This window comes from Mytilus trossulus, chromosome 9 (genome assembly GCF_036588685.1).
Source record: "Mytilus trossulus isolate FHL-02 chromosome 9, PNRI_Mtr1.1.1.hap1, whole genome shotgun sequence".
Lineage (NCBI taxonomy): Eukaryota > Metazoa > Mollusca > Bivalvia > Mytilida > Mytilidae > Mytilus > Mytilus trossulus.
This window is the reverse complement of record NC_086381.1, coordinates 77,511,298-77,538,849: the sequence shown is the minus strand read 5'-3', so window position 1 is coordinate 77,538,849 and position 27,552 is coordinate 77,511,298. Positions and strand designations below refer to the sequence as shown.

Sequence of the window (27,552 nt, the reverse complement as noted above, 5' to 3'; positions counted from 1 at the left end):
GTAAAGTTTATGACCTGTACAACAACTAGTAATTTTCTCCACTTTGTGAATTCGCTTTTGCTGCATTCAAAACACCATATTGCCGTAGATATACTTTTGAAGTGTTTAATTTGGCTTTTTTTACAAATGCTTCACATTACTAATTTTCTCTCTTTATTTTACCCATGTGAGTACCGAATTGTTAGAAGATTTATTGTCATGCCAGACGTTAATTATTTCATCAGAGTATATATTTTCTACACTGTTTTGCATCTTTACACCTTAATTTTGAGTCTAAGTCAAAATGTATTTGTATTATTTGTGTACATGTAAAGGGAAACGAATTGTTAAGAACATTAAATAGGCCAAGGTAGATATAGAATAATGATTTGTACAAGTTATTATCTTTTTCTCAGTAAAAAATGTACTAGTAATTACTTGTACAATTGGTTTGTACAGGTAATAACTTGTATGAAATAGTGGTACAAGTAATATAACCTGTACAAAATAATAATATGTACACGACATAAACATTATTTACCGCAAACCACTAAAATCAGAATGAGATCCTTACAAATATATGTTTATTTGCATGTGATCCTATGTAATACGGTAGTACGGGTTGGGGCCTTAAAATTTACCATTTATGCATGCTTAGGCAAACTTTACCATGTCTCAGTGGTATTATTTTTAATTTTAGTTTCTTGTGTATATTTCGAAGTTTAGTATGACGTCCATTATCACTGAACTAGTATACATTTTTGTTTAGGGGCCAGCTGAAGCACGACTCCAGGTGCAGGAGTTTCTCGTTGCATCCAATGAAGACCGGCCCTTTAGTGGACTTCGGCTCTTCTCTGCTCTTTGGTCGGGTTGGTGTCTCCTTGACACTTAAACCACATTGAAATATTTAAAAGTTGATGGCTTGTAATTAGGTGCACTCATTGACGGATCCAGGGGGGTCCGGGGGTTGGAACCCCCCTTTTTTTTAGCCGATCAATGCATTTGAATGGGGACATATAGTTGGAACCCCCCTTTTTTGTCCTGGGTTGGGACCCCCCCTTTTTTTTTAAATGGCTGGATCCGCCTCTGGCACTCATTTTTCAATGACATATATAATTCTCACTGATACTTGTCAAATTTGTCTTTGATGGATTAATAATGAAAATAACGTTTTGTTTGGAGAAACACTGAAGTCAGCTTAACATTAATTTAAAAAATGATTTACGGAATATTGTTCATTAAGAAAAGGATTTCACATATTATACTCTAAGACTATTATAGCACATTTGGTACGGTAGTTTCAGTTATACTGCATACGTTGACTTTTTGTTATTAAATATTTAAATAGATATAAATCATTGTATTCCACTAGCCGTAGTTCTAGCACTATGCAAATTAAAGGGAAAATAATAAATTGTTTGTAGCATAACAAATATTCGGCGAATTTTTTAACAAACTTTAATATGTTCATATACTTTACAAATAATAAACACTATGCAACTAGACAACAATAAGAAAGAAAAAAATCAGAGCGAATGGATCTTTTGTAAACAGGTATTAGGCCGAAAGTGAATCGGGGTCGAATTTGTATTTGTTTCACTCGGAAGTTTTCGAGAGTTTTCGTAGAAAATTTTGGCGCGTTATTTAGGCGGGGAAATTAAAGAAGGTAGACAAAGCTGCAAAGTTTTATTTTTCTATTCTCTACTTTATATTTAATTTGATAGCTGTGTATTCGTCAAAACTATCTATAATCGTCAGTTTTGTACGCTTTGCAAATATTCGATATCAGACTGCTTCACAATCACAATGTGATGCAGAGACACATTTTATTTTACCGACAAATTTATTATATACTCAGAACTTTTTAATCTATGTATTTTCATATAATCTATGGTTGGACCCCTCTTTTTTTTCCCTTTTGGACTATCTACGCAATCAAATAGGGACATAATGACCCCTTTTGATCCTAGGTCAGGAAACCTCTCTTGAAAATGGCTAAAGCATAGCCCATGGCCTAGTCCGAGATTACTCTGACGTCCAACAGCTGTTTTGCCAGACAAGATAGGGCTGTGGGATGTCAGAGCTGGTCCCATATCAAAAAGTGGATATTTGCCACCAAAAAAAAACATTCTTTGCTTCTGGTGCCAACTGACGGCCTTGGAATTATATAACAGCTTACATTGCCTTAGTTAGATCAACAATGGAATATGTGGCAACAGTATGGGACCCCTAGAGTATAATAGATGCAAACAAACTGGAGCGTATACAACGACAAGCAGCACGCTTTATAACAGGCGACTACAAAACCAGAGAAGATGGCTGCGTAACAGACATGCTCGCCAAACTGGAACTTCAAGAACTAAAAGCCAGACGCACTAGCCAAAAACTTATATTTTTGGTAACAAGGTGGTTGAGGGATTGGTACCTGCTATCGATCCAGACGACTTTTTAAAATCAGCCAGACCAAGACGAACCATCACAGCGAAAAAGTTTGAAAATTACCAGGCAACAAACATAGTGGAAAAACAAGTGAGGAACAATACTAGGTGCTTTGACATTCCCACCAGTAAAACTCAGCAATACTTCAACTCATTCTTTGTGTCCACAGTTATTAACTGGAACCATCTTGAGGACACTATTGTGCGCGAAACGACTCTTACGAGCGTTGAGAGCTTTAAATCTGCTCTCACGAGACGTCAGTAAATCGACAGCGCCTTCACCCCGTTGTATTAAAGCCAGAATTGGTAGCTACGACGTAACCATACAGATACAGATACAGATATATAAATCGGGCTTCAGTCTCTTCATTTTTCATTTATCTCTTCATTTATGTAAGTTTTACCTACCTGCCAACCTTTATTTTTCTATATTTGACAGTTTTCACAGTGACCCATGGATTTCGTCATTTTGCCTATCATTTTGAAAGCAAAATAAATATTTGTCCAATCATATATTTTATCAATTCTTTTGGATATTTCTGGAAATAATTTGCACCAATAAGCACTAAAAAGGTATGACTTTGTAAGTAAAATCAAAATTAGATCACAAAGTTTCCTCAAAATTTTGCTCTCAAAGTCCAGACGTAAAAATTGGCTTCAGCATTATGATGTCATAGGGGGGGGAGGGGATTGCCTTGCCAGACGTCATTTTTGTCGAGCCTTCGACTTTAGTCGAAAAAGCAAGACTAACGATCCTACTTTCCGTCGTCGGCGGCGGCGTCCACAAATATTCACTCTGTGGTTAAAGTTTTTGAAATTTTAATAACTTTCTTAAACTATACTGGATTTCTACCAAACTTAGACAGAAGCTTGTTTATGATCATATGATAGTATCCAGAAGTAAATTTTGTAAAAATAAAATTCCATTTTTTCCGTATTTTACTTATAAATGGACTTAGTTTTTTCTGCGGGGAAACATTACATTCACTCTGGTTAAAGTTTTTAGAATTTTAATAACTTTCTTAAACTATCCTTGGTTTGTACCAAACTTAGACAGAAGCTTGTTTATGATGATAAGATAGTGTCCAGAAGTATATTTTGTAAAAATAAAATTCAATTTTTTCTATATTTTACTTATAAATGGACTTATTTTTTTCTGCGGGGAAACATAACATTCACTCTGTGGTTAAAGTTTTTTAGAATTTTAATTACTTTCTTAAACTATCCTTTGTTTGTACCAAACTTGGACAGAAGCTTGTTTATGATCATAAGATAGTATCCAGAAGTAAGTTTTGTAAAAATAAAACTCAGTTTTTTCTGTATTTTACTTTTAAATTGACTTAGTTTTTCTGCGAGAAACATTACATTCACTCTGTGGTTAAAGTTTTTATAATTTTAATAACTTTCTTAAACTATCCTAGGTTTGTACCAAACTTGGACAGAAGCTTGTTAATGATCATAAGATAGTATCCAGAAGTAAATTTTGTAAAAATAAAATTCCATTTTTTCCGTATTTTTCTTATAAATGGACTTAGTTTTTCTGCGGGGAAACATTACATACAGTCTGCAGTTAAAGTTTTCAAAACATTTATTAGATTCAATAACTATCCTATATTTTTACCAAATTTGGACAGAAGCTTCTTACAATCAAAAGATTGTATCAAGAGGAATATTTTTATTGATTTTTTTCCTCATTTTTGTTGAGCCTGCGATTTACAGCAATATAAGCGAGACACTGGGTTCCTCGTAACCCTTACAAATTTTTATTTAGACTAAGCCCATACTGCATAGTCCCCTGACCTTAGACATGTTAGATGATAAATGTAAAACAATACTAAATTAACCTAATTTATATTCAAAATAAAAAATATGACAAAAAACAAATATGTTACACAGCAACAAACCATGGCCACAACCACTGTATTGTAGGGTTTTATTTGATAGATTTTTTAATATATGTATATGTGATCTGATCTTGATTTTACTAGACAGTTATAGTTATGGAAGTAGAACAGAAACAGATGAATGGACATGGCGACAATTTGGTTAAAACAGGAGAAATAAAACAGAACGGGTGTAATGGACACACAAACGGTACAACCAGAAGGTAAATAAAGATCTTGTATGTTTTGTGCTGATAGAGTTCCCTTAAGCTGATAACAGATGGAATGCAGGGTTGTCAGATAAATAAATAAAATGCTGCTGCATTGACAATAGGTTTTGCTAATAGATCAGCGTCATGAGGACACAGTATGCAAAATAAGAACCCTTGAAGTACAAAAGATGGTATCTTGTATGTGATTTCATAATTGTCTGTTGTTGAATTTGCTATTATAAGATACAATAGTTTTAATGATTTAAATAGTAAATAATTTTGAAAGAGGTGTCAGTTTTGTAAGCCATGTATAAATTTCAAAAAGTATAAGGAATCTTCATATTACACCAAAAAAAACTTTTTTTTTTCACAAGAACTAAAAAAACAAACCATGAAAACTGAATTAAGTTTTTGTATTCAATATTTTACAAACAACGACAAATTTTATTAGACTAGAGCTAGCTCCCTTCACTTGCTAGATAAAATGTCAAATTCTTCTGCGGTATTATGTACCGTATAACATACATGTGATGGACTGTGAAACTCAGATCAGGAGATTTGGAAATTTTGGTCAGGAGATTAGGACTCAGATCAGGAAGTTTTTTATCGACATAAATTTGGTCGTAAATGTAACCATAAGTTTAGAAATTGTGTTTTTTCTTCAAATTTCCTTCAAATTGTATTATGTTTATAGTCTCCTTACTGCCTTTCTATTTGAATAAAATAAAATATTAAGAAGAATCTGTTTCTTGTTTTGTTTTGTTTTGTTTTGTTTTGTTTTGTTTTGTTTTGTTTTTGATAATTGATTGTTCACTGCTTGCAAATAAATCATTATATTTATTTATCTTATCTGTATATATTTTTATTCATGTCTCCATCTCCTTATCATTGGTAAATGATTAGACAAATAAGAAAGAAAATAAGCTCTACATGTGTATTTGCAACATCATAAATTAATTAAAAAAATAACAAACATTAACAGTATTACTGCATGGCTTTTAAGCATAATGAAATTCATATTTGTAGAAAACTTAAACAGACTTAAAAACAGTGTAAAATGTTTTGTTATTTTTAGCTTACACATTAAAATCTTATATGTACTAACATCTACAATTCTTAACAATTTTAATATCAGGGTTTTATTATAAATATTAAACTACCTAAAACTCTTATAAGTCATTGCAGTCATGCAACAAATGGGAGTTGACTTTACAGAAAGGTAAACAGATTTATAATATAAACTTTAATTTAATCCTTGAAAGGAGGTCTAGATTGCTAAAATAATTTTTAAATTTATATTTTTTTATTTGTCCCAAAACATTTTAATTCATTTAATCAACATCCTTTTATGATTATTTGATTAAAATAAAAATCAATTATAATATTTTTACAATTTACATTTTTAAAAGCAAAATAACTGAAAACAGGATAGAACAAAGGTAAGTAACAAAAATGTATTTCAATATTCCCAATACACATCGTTTTTATAACACAACGGCAGTTAGCCAGAGGTAAACATCGTTGATTACCAGTATGTTTGACAGCTGTCAAGTGAAACCATATAATTATGCATCTTCTTAAATATACAGGTAAAATTTAACACAGGTGTCAATTACACCCGTGCAGTAGTAAGAAATGATCAAATATGGCGTCTGAAAATTTTCATTCATGAAATATTTCATACACGGGAGTTTTTTCTCCTTAACGGGAGGACGGGAGGAGACCCCTGAAAACGGGAGTTTTGTACTCCCATCAGGAGGTTCACATGTATGGTATTATTTTTTCTATTTATAGACATGATGAATACCACTACTTAGATGCCATACAAGAAGTAATGGACCATGGTGTTAGGAAGAGTAACAGAACTGGTATAGACACGTTATCCATTTTTGGAATGCAGATGAGATACAGTTTACGAGATCGTACGTTTGAAATGTTTTGTAAATAATGTAATAATAACTTTATTGCAAAACATGAAACCCTGACGGATTAAAATACAAACATAGTATACACTAGTGACAAGAAACTAAATACATGATAAATTGATAAATATTTTAAACAAGTCAAGTTGATATTAATAATAAAGATATATATTATATACTTATTATATACAGTGAAGCCAAGGTGGTTGTGTGGTCTAGCGCACCAGATATGGTTCAGGCAATTTGTTGTCACCATATCTCAGTAGCATGGGTTAGAATTCGGGCGAGGGAAGAACAAAAAATTTACAAAAACAAATTTACAGATCTAACATTGTTGGGTTGATGTTTAGACAAATTTTACATTATATACTTATATATTACTAGAATACACCCGTGATATCGCGGGTCGGTGAATGAATTAAAGTATATAACTATGCGCAAGCCTTATTTTAGTATTAGTATTGTCATCTGATAAAGTCATGCTGATTTAAGGTACAGTTTTCTCTGCTTTCAAATCTTTCTGTTTGAACCCGTCGAACTGGAACTTATCAATTATTGGTAATATTAAGTTTTCTCTGCTTTCAAATCTTTCTGTTTGAACCCGTCGAACTGGAACTTATCAATTATTGGTAATATTGATTATTTGGAAAACAAAAGGTCCTGGAATGGAGTATTTTTCAATCAACAGCATTGTCCTATATTAGTTATAAATAAAGTTGAATTCTTTGATTCACTGTTTTACGTCATGCCCGCTTACAAATTGAAAACTGTACCTATACGCCTTATTTTAAGTCCAGATTTTTAGTATTCGTATTGTTATCTTAGAAAGTCTTACTGATTAAAATACTACAATAGGTAACAATTTGACAATTTAGTAGTGTCAACCCTGTGATTATGACCCGTGTATATAGCATATTAATCCTGAATACACCGTTTGTTGGTGCGTCTGTCAGATGCGGAACGTACAGATAAGGTAAAAGGTAACAGGTGAATATACTATTGGTATCGGTGTCGGACTCGACCCGGAACTTCTTAATTATTGGCAATATTAATTACGTGGAAAACAGAAGGGCCTGGAGTGGTGTAATTTTTAATCTACACCTTTGTACTATATTAGTTATATATAAAGTTGAATTCCTTGATTCGTCGTTTTTACGTGATGACGGCTGACAAATTGGACCTCGTAATTTTAGTATTATAGATATAAGTATATAATTGACCAATGTGAACCTTATTTTTGCAATTCCATAGATTGCTTTATATACATGCGGTCTACAACACTAGATAAAAGAATTGACATATATTTATCACCATGATTACACATAATGATATAGCACACAGAAAAAAATCATCAGTGTTCATACAACTGTTTCGGAATTAACATGTACATCATGAGATAAATTTTGGTTACTGGAGGAACTTTTTTTTTTAAACCTGACCCCCACTAAATAAAAAAATATTTTATAATGCTTACAAAAATTGAAAACAACGGGTAAAATAATTTCATGTGTCCGAAGCGTTTTTCTGGATTTACCTTCTTCAGGAACGCTCAGAGCCAAAAATTTAAATCTGAGGATGTATAACATGTATGAAGAGCTTTATGACAAAAGTGCCCAAAATGAAAGCGCCAAATTTATTTAAAGTCAACTTTGCCTGAGGGAGTTGAAACCTTAGTTGCTATCTAAAATGCGACCACAAATATTTTTGATTATTTTAATTGTCTACCATTCCACAACAGATTTATTTTGAAGCAACTTTATCAAGACTTAACATTATTTTCAGAATTTCCCCTCCTGACAACGAAGCGAGTGTTTTGGAGAGGAGTTGCTGAAGAATTACTGTGGTTTGTGGCAGGTTGTACCAGTGGAAAGAAGCTGAGTGATAAAAATGTTAAGATATGGGATGCTAATGGTTCCCGAGATTTCCTGGATGGGTTAGGTCTTACTCACAGAGAAGAAGGTATTTTTTTTGTTTAGAAAATTAAATATGAAATTGTGAAAAAAAATCAATTACAAAAGTATTAGTTTTAGGAGGTGTTTAGAGGCAAAAAAAATAAAAGGTGGTGTTTCCTATTACATCTTTGAAAAAAAAATGGAAAGGTAAATATGGAATTTTTTTTTTACCTTTTTTTTTTACATTGAGTATTAGAGGGACATTCTAACTTAAACAGTGCTTATTGAAAAATATCAAAAAAGACTTTCAGGTATGCTATTTTTAGGTTAAAAAATAGGGACGGTAGGGTATTAGAGGAAACACACATCTTTTTCTCATCTGGCCTGATGGAAGTTTGCCAGCCAGTATTGTCAAAAAGTACCGCAGTGTTCTCCCCAGGCCCTTAAAGGACCACGGGCCCGCGATGTATAATTTTCTGCCGCGGTGGTATCGTTCTTGCCGCGATGTATAATTTTTCGGTAAAAAAATCGTATCAAAATTGGTAAAGTTTCAGATGACTTCAACTTTACATCAAAATTGACCAGTTCTAACCAGTTTAATCCAGTATTGACAAGAAGATTGTTTACACCACGTGATCGATTTACCTGTTGAGGTTAACCTTGATGATTGGATTTATTCGATGTACATGATTCTTTTGTGTTTTAATTAATTAAGAGATCATAATTTTAATAACAGACTTGTGAGGGACATGTAGACATTTGTTAATGAACGCCAGTGTGAATCTCAAGTCAAAATAATTTGCCTTTTAGGAATTAATTGTGGAGTTACTTCCCCTGATTTTGCTAATTACAAATAAATGCTCCTCACATATAATTTCTCATTGCAAATAAAAATAAAGTACAAATTGAATGCAAAATTATATTAGAATGTTACATTAAGGATAAAAACATTCTTAGAACATACCAACAAAAATGTTTTGCAAATTATTTTTGAGAATCATACCATTATTGATGTTCAGACATATTATAATAAATTGGTATTTTTTTATATGAGCATGAATATTTGACTGTAACAGGTTTATAAAGCCTATTGCCACAACTCTAATACATTTAATACATTCCCATGCAGGACTAAAGTTAGGGATGAACCTTGTAAAACTATTATAAAATACTCCCATGTCTGTAACAAAATGTTAATCATAAAAACAAATTTGTTGTTGTCTAAAATAATCAGGTCTAAAACTATGGAAAATAGTTTTTAATTTACTGAAGGTTCTGTATCAAAATCTTGTTCAAAGTTCATTGTTATGGGGAATGTGTAGTGTAACTACAAGTATCGGGACAAAATGGCTTGATCAAAATATAAGAAGTGACTTTAGCTTAAAGACTAATTGTGCTCTCTTTTATTTATTCTTCAAAGATATTAAAGTATAGAAACTGTTTATTGATTTACTTTTTCTACCAATAATTTTCTGACCCAAAGTCCTACAACACAGTACCACAGTAAACAAAACAAAGGCAAACAGGTAATGACAAAAAAAACAAGAAAAAAAATAAGCGACGCAACGCGACACAAAATACTGTAAAATTCATTTTGTCACGCGTTACCCTGGTGCTATCCAAAAATCCTGGGGAGAACACTGTAAGTACCAACGGATTTGGAATTGCAATATTAATTTATATTTATGCAATCTCTCGTTATTCCTTAATCAACTTCATTACACAATAAAAATTATCATTCATGATGGCACAAGGTCCCTCAATAAAGTGCACAGGTAAATTAAATAAAAACTTGATAAAAATCGTGTTTTAATGATCCTAGCTAAAATATGTAATTATAAGTATTGAATGCTTCTTTTTGTAACTTCATAGGGTTGTAAAAGCATTCAATTCTTGAATAATATGATTATCGCACTCTTCTGTTTATTTTTACTCTTCATTTAATTTCCTACAACTTCATGTGTTCAATGTAAAAAAGAAGAAACAGAATGTGACTTGGGTACTTCGAAACTTTGTTATGCTGGCCTTGCAGTCTGCACCAAAAACTTTTTCAACTACTAGTACGAAGACCAATGTTCTGACATTTTTCTTATTTGGCCAAACAAAGTTTTGCAAACACTTACTAGTCTGAAAGAAATTTTACTAGTCTGGGGCACCGGACTAGTGGCTAACCGTGCAGACTGGCCTTGCAGAATTAAAGCTTTATATAGTTCTCAGACCTATCAAATTTCTGGATATTGAAAGTGTTTCAAGAAAAGATTTTGTACTCTTTTAAGTACTTATTACTTAAAAACTATCTTCATTTTATAGAAAATTATTGTGTTGATCAATATTATCCAACTTCTTTTTAAGTTAAGGCTATTCCATTAATATGTATGTGGGAGGGCAGGAAGGGACTTTCAAAATATCCTTACAACCATGAAACATTTTTTGCATAATGGTAATACTAAAAGACACATTCTGAAAAAAAGTCCCATGACCAATAATCAATAATTAAACTTTCCATATACAATGTACATTTTAATGGAATAGGCTTTATAATTCCTACCGATTTTGATTGCAGGTGATTTGGGCCCAGTATATGGATTTCAATGGAGACATTTTGGTGCTGAGTACAAAGATATGCATGCAGACTATACTGGACAGGGCGTCGACCAATTGGCAGACGTCATCAACAAGATCAAAACAAATCCTGACGACAGACGAATTATTATGTCAGCATGGAACCCTGTTGGTAAGATTTTATAGATGATATACATAGATTCTACCACTACATCGAGTGTAATACGATATTTATCCACTCGAGACAGTTAAATTTTCAAATTTAAAACGTGAAGCTTGCCCGAGCGTTTTAGATATTTAAAATTTAACTGTCGAGAGTGAATAAATATCGTATTACACGAGATTTGGTGGTGGAATCTGTTTCTCTAGTGATTTTCTAACATTATGCAGGCAAACTTATTCTATCTTTTCGAATGATCTGCAAAAAGATGTGTTCTTCCTATGTGATGTCATCAGACATGGTCGCCATTTTTCATGCCATCACACACTGGTAGACCTATTTGGCAAATGACCGCGATTTTTGTAAAATATTCGGTGTTTTTTGGCCAATCTCCGCGGAACGGATAATAAATAGAGGTTCATCGTAGATTTTCCGTTTTACAGAATATTTTGCGGTTCTCCGGAGATTTTCCGTGTCTCAGGGAATTATCCGTTTGTCCGATAAAACGGGTGTGTATTGAGTCATTGATAGAACCAGTGATGCGTGAGCGACGGTTATTAAAAGGTCGGTTGTATAATCCGTTATGCGTGAGCGACGTTCAATCATTAATTGATCGTTGTATTATCCGTTAAGTGTGATCAGGGACGGTAAAGATTGTAATATATGTAGAAGTTTACAGAACTATCATTAATCGATTGAGATATACGGAATTTTCAAAAATTTATCACATAAAAATATAATGTTTCTGTAAATTTAGAGAGAAACAGATTATATATTTCTCGGGGTTAAAGGTTTACTTTTATGATTGAAAAATACATGTGTATGTCTGAGGCCGAAGATCATTTAAACTTCATTGGCAAATAGGAATTTTTAAAACGATCTTGATCACCTGCTGATCCATTAATCTTTCAGAATGAAATGCACATTTATACCTCTTGGGTTGAAGGCATATATTAGAAACATTAACAATATGCTACGATGAGATAATGACAAGTTGCGAATTTTAGTCCGAATGTGTATATATATGAACATTCATCTTTATAATTAATCAGTTCATCTGTCATTTGTTTTATTAAATTACTTTTCAATTGTGGTATAAATACAATTTTATCATTGTGTAAGACGATTTGAGAATAATGCTTTCATCGTAAATACTTCAGAAATTATAATTGATTCAAGAACCGTTTATTGGAACAAAAATAAAATGAACGGCCTATAGGAAGTTCTAACCTTAGTTGATATCAGGGGTCAATTGGTATAGCATTATGTAACGTAATACAACAGTGGCGGATCCAGGGGGTGGTCCCACGGCGCACCGGACCAGCCCAAAGACGAACCTCAATTTTTTTTAAAGTGTCTATTTTTTCAATAACTAGCTAATTAACAAATTAACACTTAAGATTAATCCTTTCATTGCACTAATTGGTTATGGATTACCTGGAGGTGTCACAATGATAGAATACGGATCAATGCGTTTCACCTGTATACATGTAATTAAATTGTCAAAATAAATCGTCAATATGAAGAAGTTGACTTCTTATTTTGAAAGGTATTTATGTCGTCGCGAAACTCATTCATAAAAAAACATATGACGTGGGAGTACGATCGGAACAGCCCATGCAATATATTCAAATTTTACCACGGGTGTGTACTCAACGCGTTTGAAGGACGTCATGTTAGAATCTATTTTAGTTTGCAAGATATTATATAGAGTCTTAAATAAAAATCAGTTTTACATGACTTTAAATTCCTTTACCTAGGATTATGTGCATCGCATGGTGTTGTCCAAATTCATGATCTTCCATAATGTCGAAGATATTTTTTAACCTTTTTCATACCATTCAATGTTCATTTGGGACCACCCCCAAATTTTTTTCTGGATCCGCCACTGTACAACGATCGTCGATGCATAATATGCATATGTATGTATATAGTATGCATGCAACTGGATTTCGACAACTCGTGGGTTGTCTTTTAGACAAAGAAGTTCCATTTTAAAGATATGAAAGTACGTCAATGCACGTCTTGTAAACTAATCTGTTACTTTTTGAAATATAAATAAGTTATATTTAAAAGATTGGATGGTTATTTCACACGTATTAAAGTTCTTCTGTCATCATTACTGTTTTTCAATTATTTTTTGAGAGTTCGATCTTAAAACTAAGTTCGTCCTGACATTTATGGAATATTTGCCACTGGAAGTTAAACAACCAACAATCAATCATCTTATTACAAAATTTAAAATATGCCTGAGCGATAATATTCTTTTAAATTTTAATGTGAAAGACAGTTTCTCCATTTATAAGAAGGCACTTCCAGGTCTAAATTTAAGTGTATCTACATTCCGGGACTGAGATTTATTTACTATACTAGCAAAAAGAAAGAAAAGAAAAGAAATGATGATACGTTTTTTGTTTAATAATTAAATAATTAACGTTCAAAATATATGTAATTAACTTGATCTAAAACTTGACCTCGCTCATGATAGAGAATGTTAAAAATCAATTGTGTCGACTGCACGGGATTTTCCAACGGCGGGAAATACCCTGTAACTATAAACACAGGTGATGTTATATACTGACCGATTGTGGAATGTCAATTCAGGGTTAAAGTGATGTGTAATGATTGACATTATTGTGCGCTTGAAAGTTGAGGCTCTAGTAGGTTCATTTCAATTGATAATCGAAAATCTAAAATCATTTCTTTTTCAAATCAACGATGAAGTTTTGGATATTATGGAAGGGATTTTTTTAAGGACAACGGAGGTACCTTAAAAGTCTATAGGAAAATATACAAATAAAATAATATAAAACAATTTCAAAGGTCACAACTTGTATCTTATAAATCAATGATAAAGCGACTTCATCAGTATTAACAGTTATAAGATTGCAATCAGATGACTTTTAATTTTGTTTGTGTTTCAGGACTGGGAGTGTATAAGATTACCTTATATTACATTGTATTTACAAATGTTTGTTTATATTGCTTGACCCTTATGGGTGTAATTTTGCAATAAAGATTAAAAATATATACTTAGGATGTTCAATTCTCAGCATTGTTTCTGGTCTGTCTGTTCGTTTGTTCGTTCGTCCGTCTGTCCCGCGTCAGGTTGAAGTTTTTGGTCGAGGTAGTGTTTGATGAAGTTGATATCCAATCAACAATGATCAATTTTAAACTTAGTACACATGTTCACAATGATATGATCTTTCTAAATTTAATGCCAAATTAGAATTACCTCATTTCCTCAGTCCACTCAGGGACTTTCTATACTAAGTAAAGAAAGTCCCAGGTCTGTTAAACATAGAAAATGATAGTGCGGATTGGGCATCCGTGTATACTAGAGACACATTCTTTTTTTAATTTATTAAACTTGTTTTCAGTGGCAGATCCAGATTTTTTTATACATAAGGAGAGGGGAGACTAACTGATAATTTCATGAGAGGACCAGCTCCAGTCATTCCTAAGTGATTCCCTATATAATCAATATTTATTTTTCAACAAAAGGGGGCGGACACCGTGTCATTCCCCCTTTATCACTGTGCTTAAACGGCCGTGGGTAACTTAAGTTACCCACAGCCCAAGATGGAGCCGCCTGGCTTCGGTTAGGAAGTTTGCTCCTATATAATTACAATAACATGTATACAAAAGAAAGGTTCAGTAATTAAAAAGTTATAAAAATCTTTTAGGGAAACTCTGCAATGTAAAACGTGGTTAGTTACTACAAAATAAACGATTACAGCACGATTTGCCAAAACACTTATGATGTCCGTAACTTCAAAACAACTTGTCCGTAACTTTTTTCTGTATACCAATAGGGATGTCCGTAACTTTAGCATGATGTCAGTAACTTTCAAAGAGGTCAATCCTTAGCAGAAATACAGATGAATCAGTCCGAACCTCTAAAGAAGATATGTATGATTTGATACCCGATCTTATTGAACCCCTGAGGCCAATGAAACTGTTAGAAGATTTTAAATCTACCTTTATTGCTATAATAAACTGACACATGTTCAACAATATAGCCTTCCATCTACTCCTAGATATTGGCATTTTTTTCTCACAATCAACAACACATCACACTAGATATAGTAGAGACCATACCTTTTTGGCTAACAATTCAGAAATTATTTAAAGGAAAGAATATCATTTTTTTTCCGCCAAAGACTCATCAGTGAACAATCTATAAAGCTAGAAGAATGTTAGATAAATTTCGCCGTACCGTCAGATCCCGTTTTATTCCGGGAATATTTTTTTCAAATTTAACGGAAAATCCGTGACACTCTGGTTTACTTTTTCTCTTGTTCAGTTTGAAGCATATCGCTATTGTATAAATCTATGTAATAATTAAGGGGTTTGATAGTGTTTATTGTCCTTTAACTGTTAAAATTGTTAATCTTACAATTTTGAAAAAAAAGTTACCCACATCTGAAAATAAAGTTACGGACAGTCTGATTATTTTTAACTTATAAGTTACGGACATCTTATCATTTTTTTAAAGTTGGCCTTGCGCTAAAGTGAAGTCAAAACTAACGAATTTGAAGTGATGGTAGGTGATTTCTTTATTCAAAAATCCTATCAATATTTACATAGATCATTTAAAACGTTGCAAAAAGTATATTTCGTATCAACTGTCATCTCAACGAGTTTAGAGTTCGACATCTTGGGCTGTGGGTAACTTAAGTTACCCACGGCCGCTTAAGCACAGTGTTTATAGCCGACTGAGAAACTCAAAGGGCTGTTTAGGCAGTCAATGTCGTCAAAAACTTCTATGTGTTGTATAGCCAGTCATTGAGTCAGTGTCGTTAAAAACTTCCATGTATATCAATCAATCAAATCAAGACTATTAAAAACTCCCATCAACCCCATTCCCCACTAAATCCGGCTCTGGTTCTATTAATTTCATTACTTCTTCAGCATACTAGTATCGGGAGCATGTGAGTATGGTAGCACTCCGTAGATAGGTCTGTAGTTTTGCATGTATGACACTAACAGTTGGCCTAACGTATTAGAAGGCCAGGGTTGGAAGGTTATTAAACATGCTGTGGCTCAATTGTAACTATATTTTCTGTGAAGTGCTACCTAAGCCGTGGCCTGGTGAACCCTACCCATTTTTTCAAAGGATTTTCCAATAGCACATCGAAACACTTCCAGCATTCTATATTTTTTTCACCAAAAAAATTGTACCTCAGCATAATACAGGTCATGAGGTACATTTGTTTGAGGAGGGGGTTTCAATTACTGTTTAATTTCCTGTTACTATGAATTTTCTGGATTTTTTTTTCATCAGATTTGCCCTGTTGTCTTTTCTTTTAACTCCGTGTAAACCCTCACACGCGATGTTTACAGAATTATTTGCTTGAAAAATTAAATTTGTTGTATTACCGCTTTTTTATCAAAATAATATTTAGTTAGCTTTATGAGCGCCTTTTCAAAGTCCAAGCATTGAACATTGCAAACACATATAGATATTTTCAAATGAATTAGAAAATATCTTCCCAAATCGACAGAACGTACAGAGAGATATTTGCCACTGGTCTTTACCCAGTTAAAGATTCACTCTTAAATGCATTTCTCAAAAAAACGATGGGAAACAGAAAAAAAACAGACTATATCTTTTGGATAAACAGCCAAGGACATTTCCAGACATGAATATAACTGCATGGACCATCGCTTACAAGTTTTGTGACAGAACAGACTTACAACTTTACTATAGTACATGTACAGTGCTTAGAACTGTCTCATAATTTTACTCCAGTTTACATAGTGCATTCTTTTATGTTTTATGATAACAGAACTGTTTATCATAACTCGTATGGTTTTATGATAACTGATTTCTGAGGAATATGTTTAATACTGCAAACTTTATGTATAAAGTGTATTTGTGTATAACACGGAGAAGCTATCAGAAGGTACATTACTCCCATTTTGTTTGGGTTTGAACCATCGATGTTTACAGCAATATCAAAGAATAAGATGATGATGGTAGAAAGAACTATGGGCGTCATGTGGCAAATATTACATGCATATCGGACCATGAGTTGTCAATCTGTATGACACACATCTTTTTAACGATGTTTAAAAAAAGACAGAACCAATTTAATGTCATATATCCCTATTTTTTAATATAACTATAAAATACCCCTATTTAGCGGACAAGCAGTTTATTCTTTTTTCTGTTATTGAATATTGAATACCAAGAAGGAAAATAAATCCCGAAATTAATTTGAAACTTTGATACTCAATAGTTTTCCAGCAAAATATTCACATCCCTTGGGGATAATTAGTGTTTGTCCAGTGGCATATATAACATGCATGTCTGAACAGGAAATTTGGCATAATGTACTTTCAGAACCATGTTCACATCATTGTACATGATTAGGCAGCAACCATTTGAGTTTCGGGGGGGGGGGGGGGGGGGGGGGGGGGCTATGTTTTTTTTTCTGTACAAACTTTTTTTTCGCCTGTGACGAAAAACAAACTATTTTTTTCGCGACAAGTCGAAAACAATTTTTTCTTTCAATTTTAGCATTACATATAGTGGCAGCTGAGGGTGTAACAAGCAATTTATATAATTTTGAATTGCAACTATCTATAGTTCCGTAACTTTCTATCAAGGCGTATAAAAGAATGGTCGATAAGTGCGTATATTTTTGTTAAATCAATATTTCTTGTATGTTTCAAACTGTCCTTCACTTTTGAGAACGAGTACTTACATTTCCCCAAATTTACCCTTGGAAAAAATGTGAAAACGGATTTTTATTTTATCAAATCTTTTTTTTTTGGAATTATTTAGATTTTTATAAATAATATTCTTTACACCAGAAATGTAATTTATAAACAAGCTTATGCGTTTAGTAATGACTAGTATATCGGACACGCAAGACAGAGATTTATACTATACACCTGATAGTTCAAAATGGAAAGTTTCAAGTTATCGGTCGTATACACTGATCAATACCCTTAGAAGTGAAGCGATGCATGAACTTGCAAGTCCGACAGGAAATCGCTTGAATACCTGAACGTGTCACCTCACAATACATTTGGGAGTAATACCTTTAGCCATGCTGGTGTTCAGACAAGGGAAGGTACGAATTTTATTACATAAAAGAATTATGAACAAATTAGATTCGAAAACAATTTTCACGGAACACTTATTTACGCTCATTTATGACTTTGAACTATGACTTTTTCACCAATTCCCATATAAACAGTTAAAAACGACAGACCTTGGTTACCACGGTATAGCTGACTTATATTAAACCAAATTTCAGAAATCCTTGTATTGTAGTTCCTGAGAAAAATTTTCAACTTGGCTATCATGTGTAAAATCAATCAAGTGTTCGGTAAACAGGAAGTTGTTGAGTGATTTATCTGAAACGGAAATGGTCTCTACTACTTCAAACTTTGGCAATCTAAAATAAAATCTTATCAGTCAATTTCATAGTATCACAATTTCATGTAAGAGCAGAAGATAGTGCCTTGAAGATAGCTGAGTAAAATAAATATTTTTTTAAGCAAGATATATGTAGGGAGCTCTATTTTAACCAACCCGCGCATGAACAGATTCATTTATTCTTGTATTTACTTCCTGAATGACACGACTCTAGAAATGTTTGCCACTGGACATCAATTTAAAAATTAAATAGAATCAGACAGTCATGCTCGAGCAAATAACATTGAGAACGGAACTTTATAGCAAGATATATACTATAGTGTATACAGATTGTATTTGAACACACACGAGGGTCTTGAATATTGTCTTATAGTTGTAAGTAATTTTTCTGTAGTCTTCATATTTTTCCCCATTATTCTATATTCTTTGTTTTCTTGGTGTCTATTTTATTTACTTTTTTGGCCCTTTGTTGTGCACTTTTTGTCCATATATATTCTCTCTTCTTCTATATAAATCCTATTCAAACCCTTATAAACATACACCATCAAAATGTTCAACTCAAAACCCCAGTTGACTTGTCATCCATGGAGTTTTTCTCAACCGTTGAGAATATAACAAATGTTAAATGAGTCCGTTTAAAAAAAAGGTGTGGTGTGATTGCCAATGAGAAAACTCTGGATAAGAGACCATATGCCACAGAAATTAACAACTATACATGTAGGTCACCGTACGGCCTTCAACAATGAGCACAGCCCATAATGCATAGTCGTCTATAAAAGGAGAAAAAGTCGAGGAGTCCATTACTGATATTACATGTATATATGATTAATGTATCACGTATACGTCTGATGCTTAATTGTTGGCTCTGCTGGAAGGCAAAATATTTAGCTCTTTACTGACTAGTATTTAACAACTGAAACTAGATAAGTTATGAAAATCAAGGAATCTATACATGATATAACAGCAAATTTGAACGGAACCAAAACGCAAATTAGTAAAATAATAAGTATACAACTTGCATTTCAGCATTTTAATATTGGTAATTATTAATGATGTAATGCGTAAATAAGTTATCCTACACAGTGGAACAAATGGGAAGCCATAGTACGTTAATGTCTGGATTAATCTTCTGCAAAAACAATGTCATTTTGTTTATTTTATCTGGTTAAATCTTCTGACATCAGACTCGGACTTCTTTAGAACTGAATTTTAAATGTGCGTATTGTTATGCGTTTACTTTTCTACATTGGCTAGAGGTAAAGGGGGGGTTGAGATCTCATAAACATGTTTAACCCCGCCGCATTTTCCCGCCTGTCCCAAGTCAGGAGCCTCTGGCCTTTGTTAGTCTTGTATTATTCTAATTTTAGTTTCTTGTGTACAATTTGGAAATTAGTATGGCGTTCATTATCACTGAACTAGTATATATTTGTTTAGGGGCCAGCTGAAGGACGCCTTCGGGTGCGGGAGTTTCTCGCTACATTGAAGACCCGTTGGTGACCTTCTGCTGCTGTTTTTCTATGGTCGGGTTGCTATCTCTTAAACACATTCCCCATTTCCATTTTCAATTTTATTTCAATAAACTGACTTAAATAAAATTTAAGCAAGTTAAACTGTAAGCTTGCCGCCGTTGATACCCCTGCCGAAATATTTCGGTTCACAGGAAGTTGTTGAGAAATGAATCTGAAAACGCACCACACGGTACAACCCTGTAACCAAATTGATAGATACAAAAAAGATAGATACACAAACAAATTTACTTAAATAAATGTTTAATTTACATGTAATGTATGACGTACTTAAAATCATCTTTGTGTAAAGAAACGTTTGAATTGGCTGATCTTTTTGTAAAGCATGCTATTTTGACGGTTACGGATTCAGACTCATTAAAGATGCATTTCTTTCTAACACAAACGATGCAAACGGCTAAGCTCGCACATGTTTTGATCATTTCTTTCAAACATACGTTTGCAAAGTTTACATAAACTTTGACAAACTATGCAAACGCTAAAAATGCTTCTGCAGTTTGTCGTTTGTTAGTACAAACGCTCCATTTGTTTCTAACTTCAACCTGATTAAACGAAGTATTTGTTTCTACGTTTGTAAAAAAGTCTGATTACCAACAACATGTGCATGCATTATTGAAAATTCAAACAGGGTCATTAAAGATTTATCAAACGATGTATTTGTTTCTACTCGTGTATCGTTTAGAAAACAGTAACACACGCGACACAACGTTTACAAAATTCTTGTTAGAAAGAAATGCGGCCTAAGAAAAATCTTATTAGAATCAGAAGAAGTTTTGATAGGTCGTAAAATAAACTTCCCATCACTTTATTCTTTTCACATGTCAATTTAAAAAAAAATAAATTCGCAACGATGTCATAATTGAAAGCACGAGGAAGGCTGACCAATATGTTTGACAGGTATGATTATATCTTGGGGCTCTTGTGGGGAGCGTGGTGTCGGACGGAAAAAAGATTTCCAGTATTCATATATATATAAATGTCGATCTGATGTGGAAAATTGGGAGTTTTTTTTTATAGCACAAAGAAAAAGACGTTAGAAGAGTAACAATGTGTAACTATAAACGAATTACTCGTTTATAATCTACGAGACTGATCAGATCGAAGTTTGATAAAAAAAAAAAAAAAAAAAAAAGCATTCAATATCAAACCTTGGAATAAACATGTTCAATGTATACCTGCAAATATGTCTGAATAAATTATATTGTGTATTTAAATTATCTCCATTGAATACAATACAATTTATTAAATGTATCTATGATATCCTCCATAAATAAATATCTGTACAGGTAAAGTTAAATTCGGATCAACAGATTGATTTATGACCTTCCGCTTGTCCATGTTGTATTGCAAAAATATCACAGCAGGTGTTACTCACACTAGACAAGTGTCAAATCAGTATGACATTATGTCGGGTTACGGCATCTGCAGTAATTAAGACCCTGTTTTTACTGTTTTTACAGGAACTGATTTATCTTAACATGACAATAAAGAAGAATTTTGTAAGGTGAACATATTTGTAGTATTGCAAAGTTACCACGTGCATTTTCCTGTTCATTGGTCACATTTAAATAGATTATTCTTTATTGAACTAAATTCGATATTTAAATTGCAAGTAACTTTAATATCAAAACCACCGATTTTTATTTCTCGACTGAAAAGGGTTATAAGACGGTTATTTTTATCGGACTGTAAACAGTGTATATAATCACAACGATCTATTAATAACCGTCGCTCACGCATCACTGGTTCTATCACTGACTCAATACACACCAGTTTAATCGGACAAACGGATAATTCCCTGAGACACGGAAAATCTCCGAAGAACCGCAAAATATTCTATAAAACGGAAAATTTACGATAAACCTCTATTTTTTATCCGTTCCGCGGAGATTTGCCAAAAATCGCGGTCATTTGCCAAATAGGTCTACCAGTGACAATAGGAATTTCAGAGAAGAGCAAGAAAATTTGACGTCATAATCGGATTTTAACCAATGAAGTACTGAGATCAAACGAACCACACGTTGATTTTTTTTTTTTTTATACAACAGGTGGAGAAAGGGATAAATTGACAAAGAATTAGAGAAATGTAAATATAAGCTGATAATAACACAGGAAGAAAAATTAATTAAAACCTCAAAAAAACTTTCAATATAAACAATGTCAGAAGAGATGTGGTAAGAATGCCAATTAGACAACTATCAAGTTATTTGAAATGAAGGGGAAGTAAGCAATTGTACCTTTAAAAGTCATAAGAAACGAGTGACCGGTGAAAAATAATGTTCTTCCAATTCTTAAACCAATGCATGCAAACATCATAAACTTAGTCTTCTGTGCTCGAATTTATCTTTTTTTTGTGTAAATTTCGTATAATCGTCAATTTTTTTTTCAATCGGTCAGTGTTGTTGTGAAAATATGGCAGGTAATTAAAGTTCGTGTTTTGAAGCCGAAGTTTAAAGATTGGCACCTGTTTGTCAACAATTGACGAAAAAGAACAAAAAAGCATGGAAATTGAGCACGTGTTTAACATGTAAATTCAGATAATAGTTTATTTTACGGACATCCATGCATATTGTGGTCACCGGATTTTTACGAGATGGGTCACACTGAGGTCACCTTGCATACGGAAAATATATCGGGGGGGAATTGCTTGCTGGAAGGAAGCAATTCAAATAAAGTAAACTTCTTCTAAATATGAATAAATTAAAGAATTTTCTTCAGAAAAAAGTATATGTTCATAAGTTTTACAATGAAAACTATCCATTGAGTTATAAAAAACATATGCATTAATTTTTTTTGATTTGAGGTTTCTTATGACTTTAACATGTGTTGACAGTTTTACTTTTAAATGTTGTGTGCTTTGATTATTTAAAAAAAATCTTAAATGTGAGTTATAAACGAAGCACCACTTGACCGAAATTTGTTTGTTTTTATCAGTTAATTTATTGGCAACATTTCATTTGATTTTTTTTTCAGATCTGAAGAAGATGGCATTGCCACCTTGCCATGCTTTTGTACAATTCTATGTTGCTAATGGTGAACTATCATGTCAGTTATACCAAAGATCTGGTGACATGGTAATGTATTTTCAATTCTTGTTTTAAAATTCCTATATAGGGAACACACATTGTAAACCAACTAATTTTCTCAAGCAATTTATTCTTTGTAACTTAAAAAAGCGAGTAAAAAAATAATGCAAATATAAATCTTTGCAAATATGTACAACTTGGTTCCTTACTCTTTTAACTAATTCAAGCAAATTTGAAAATCGACAAATTAAATCACTGCAAAATACAATGAAATAGGCTAGTATATAAGGACTTAACATGAATAAAATATCCATGAGAATAAGTTGTTTTACTATTATACAATTTTTTGAATGCATTTTTTCCACTAGCCTGCTTCTTTATTATTCATCTAAACTACATGGTAGACATTTCAACTCCACAACCATTAAAATGTTACACATTTAGATTCTTGGTATTGTTGTGATGTCCTAATAATTCATTTATTTCATGTGTACTAAATTTGGTAGTTTTCATAAATTTAGTGTGCATGTTTATAAGAAATTTGATTTTTTTTTTTAATTTTAAATTAAGTGTGCATGTTTATAAGAAATTTGATTTTTTTTTTTTAATTTTAAATTAAGTGTGCATGTTTATAAGAAATTTGATTTTTATTTTAATTTTAAAGTTATTGTACATTCGAAATATGCAAAAATTAATTCACACTCTACCAGTTTCAATCCCATTTGAAAATGGCAGAACATCAATATTTAATAAGCTTGTGAAGTCACTTATAGTTTAATTACAGATTGAAATTCATTTCCTAGATAATTACTACTTCTTTTGCCTGAAATTAAACCGTGACATTTTATTTTGTTTTCAGGGTTTAGGGGTGCCATTCAATATTGCCAGTTACTCACTACTAGTATACATGATTGCTATGGTAACAAATCTAAAGGTTAGTGTTATTACTAGAGAAAAACAAAAATCTAATATTATTTAAGAATTGAATGCTTCTTTTTGTAAATTTATTGGGGTGTAAAAGCGTTGACCGAAGTACATTTTGTATGAAGCGCTTCATACTAAAAATGTGCGCACGGTCAACGCTTTTACAACCCTATAAAGTTACAAAAAGAAGCATTCAATACTTATAATTACATTTTTTTGCTATGATCACGAAAATACGAATTTTATATTTTTTGTATTTGATTCACCAGTGCACTTTATTGTGGGACCACGTGTTATCATGAATGAAAAGTTTTATTGACTGATACAATTGCTTACGGAATAACAAATGATATGCAGTTAGCCAATCAAAATAAAGTATTATAATGAAACATACATCAAATGTAATTATTAATATATATAAATAACGAGATGTGGTATGATTTGTCAATGAGACAACTATACACCAGAGTTCAACTGAGATAGATATTGTGCTGGTATCCTCATAACATAGATTAGAAAGAATATGTAGTTTCCATTCATCACAAAATTAGTTCATGCACAGCAAATAAACATAAAAGCAAAGGAAAAGTGAATTACTTGTATATAATCAAATTCTGACATTTTCTTTACAGCCAGGAGATTTTGTACATACCATTGGAGATGCCCACATTTACGTTAATCATATGGATCCTTTAAAGGAACAGGTATAGTAGTTTTATACATATAGAGTTAAAGATGTTTGCTACTCGGTTTCAAAATAACAACCTTTTTAAAAGACTGTTATAAATTGATAGTAGATAAGTAAAGGAACTAATTTGAAGTAACTACTAGCACCTTCAATACTAATACATTTAAATGCTAAACTTTATATAGTACTATAAAATCCCACACGTAGAAACTGACAAAACTTTTCTCGTACCTTGAGCACGTAACATCAAACTTTATAAATAGTACTTTATCTTGCAGAATTAGTTATACTCGTTCCTATCAATATATAATTAATGAGGGATTGGATGGGGTTAAATGATTAAAGAATAATGCCCTTAAAAAATTAGAATTAGAGAATAACGGGCAAAAAAAGGGGGAAATTAAATGTTTACAGAATAACAGACCTCCCCCAAATCCAGACCCTCATTAATACAAAAACCAAACAGGAAAAAACAAATTTCAATTGAAATGCAATATATTGTTTAACTGTAAATTCACAAAAAGTTGGATGTGTTTATTTTTACAATTTTACTAGAATGGATGAAATGATAGTTTAATTATTGTGATTTCCCAAAATCTGCATAATGGTCTTATGTTTGAGTCATAGAATGCAAATTCTTATTATTGCGATACCTACCCAGTCTTATTATTCACATTTATAAAAACCTAGCAGTAATTTCAGGTTTTACAGTTATCTTTGACACTTAAACCCTTTCTTGCACTTGACCTAAACAAAGGAGCTGGTCTCTCTGTCTGCATCGGAATGTGATATAGCCAGTTTTTCTTTGATTAGTTTCTAATAGTTTGACAACGATGTTTTCTATCAATGTGAAATCAGGTAATGGCAAGTTAGGGACAACATCAAAAGATTGATATAGGATAAAAAAAACTCAAATCAAATAGTTTGGGGGTGGGGGTTAATATTGCTGCAAGTTTTGTTATTCTAAAATCCATTTTACATATATCCATATAGGTAAATCAATTTTTCTCAAATTAAGTTAAGAAGGGGGGTAGGGGGGGGGGGCTTAGCGAAAACACTACGTGAATTAAGTTTTAATGTACATGGAACTTTTGATGTTGTCCCTTACACTGGAAACATTTGATACAATTGGTTTTTTTCATCTTCAGTATAAATAAACATTTGTAAACAGGGTAGAAAAAAATGTCTGAAAATTTTCATTCATGAAATTTTAAAGAGTGGATTTTTTTCTATTAAATGGGAAGAGATCCATTAGAAACTGGATTAGTTGGAGGTTCACATGTACAGTTAGGGGACTTACTTAAATGAGTGATTTTCTAAATCACTGATTCAAGTAACATTATTTCCACAAAGGTTGGAAGTTAGAGTAGTCTTTCTTTAATAATCACCTTTTTAAGTAGTTTATAGCAGTTTGTCAACTAAAATAAAATTTGCAGCTAAATGATAGCATGAAAGGCATAAACCTTGCTACTTTAAAAAAGCAAAAAGGTCATTTTTTTTCAATTTTACTAATGAACAGATATTATTTAAACCTATGTACAAAATCGCAATTTTTGACAAAACTTCGAATTTGCTACTCAAATCAGTGATTTAAAAATCACATATTTAAATAAGGCTCCTGACTGATGTATGAAACTGGACATATTCTATTATTTGTTGCAGCTGAAACGAGTGCCAAGAGAATTTCCAAAACTTGTCATCAAAAGAGAAGTAACCGACATTGATGATTTTAAATTTGAAGATTTTGAAATTATTGGTTATAATCCTCATCCAAAGATTGCTATGGAGATGGCTGTGTGATTTCTGGGGTTGTCATGGAGACAGTGTTGTTATTGTTTATAAGTTGCCATTGGAATGGCAGTGCATTCAATTGATCAGTGGAATCAAGAATGATTTGGAAGGTCCTGTGTTTGATAACATTGAAAAGTGCTGAAATCTTTTATGTATAGCTCAAAACATTAAATTAAGTATGACATTATATTAATGTTAGGAAGCACCCACTTGGCATGTTTTTATGCCCCACCTTCGATAGTAGAGGGGCATTACTTTTTCTGGTCTGTGCATCCTTCCGTCTGTTCGTTCAGGTTAAAGTTTTTAATCAAGGTAGTTTTTGATGAATTTGAAGTCCAATCAACTTCAGACTTAGTACACATGTTCCCTATGATATGATCTTTCTAATTTAATTGCAAAATTAGACTTTTGACCCCAATTTCAAGGTCTGCTGAACATAGAAAATGATAGTGCAATTTTCAAGTTAATGTTTTTGGTTAAGGTAGTTTTTGATTTAGTTGAAGTCCAATCAACTTGAAACTTTGTACACATGTTCCTTAGGTTATGATCATTCTAATTTAAATGCCAAATTATATTTTTTATCCCAATATCACGGTCCACTGATCATAGAAAATGATAATGGGAGTGGGGCATCCGTGTACTATGGACACATTCTTGTTTGCTATATATGATGGTTTTATATGTAAAAAGAAATTCTATAAAAAAATTATACTAGAAAACCAAAAAGTGTGTTATCTTAAGGTTATGTATAGATTTGTGTCCTCTCAAGATTTTGCATAGTGATGTGTTTTTTCGTGAAGAGATCCACTAAATTTGTTTATTTCATTTGCTCTCCTGTAGGAACATTGAAAGAAAAGATGCTTCGAATACTACTATAGATATTAAATTTACATTTTGTTTGTGAATTATTTAAAGCTCTCTAATGCTCAATTGTTTTTTTACCCAATATGTAAACTTTTTTTTGCTTTGTGTGAAATTTTTCCAATTTCTTTTAGAATATGATGATTTAATAAAACAAGACCATTTTCTGTATGAATTAATCAGGATTTTTTTTTTTATCTATGTAATTATTTGAACCTAGTTGTGTTCAATCATATTGATGTTCATACCCACATGTGTTCCAAAATACTTATGCAATGTGTTCCAATGTTATAAT

At 32.3% G+C, this 27,552-nt stretch overlaps 1 protein-coding gene across 1 annotated transcript; it reads left to right on the top strand.

The window, feature by feature from the left end:
• Positions 1-1,568: 1,568 nt before the first annotated feature.
• On the top strand, positions 1,569-26,599 carry LOC134684208 (thymidylate synthase-like). Its single transcript, XM_063543481.1, has 9 exons — positions 1,569-1,645; positions 4,406-4,524; positions 6,307-6,434; positions 8,217-8,393; positions 10,890-11,060; positions 22,941-23,041; positions 23,853-23,927; positions 24,550-24,621; positions 26,268-26,599. The coding sequence occupies exons 2-9, from the start codon at positions 4,418-4,420 to the stop codon at positions 26,403-26,405; spliced, it is 969 nt and encodes a 322-aa protein (XP_063399551.1). The 5' UTR covers positions 1,569-1,645; positions 4,406-4,417; the 3' UTR covers positions 26,406-26,599.
• The last annotated feature ends 953 nt before the right edge of the window (positions 26,600-27,552 follow it).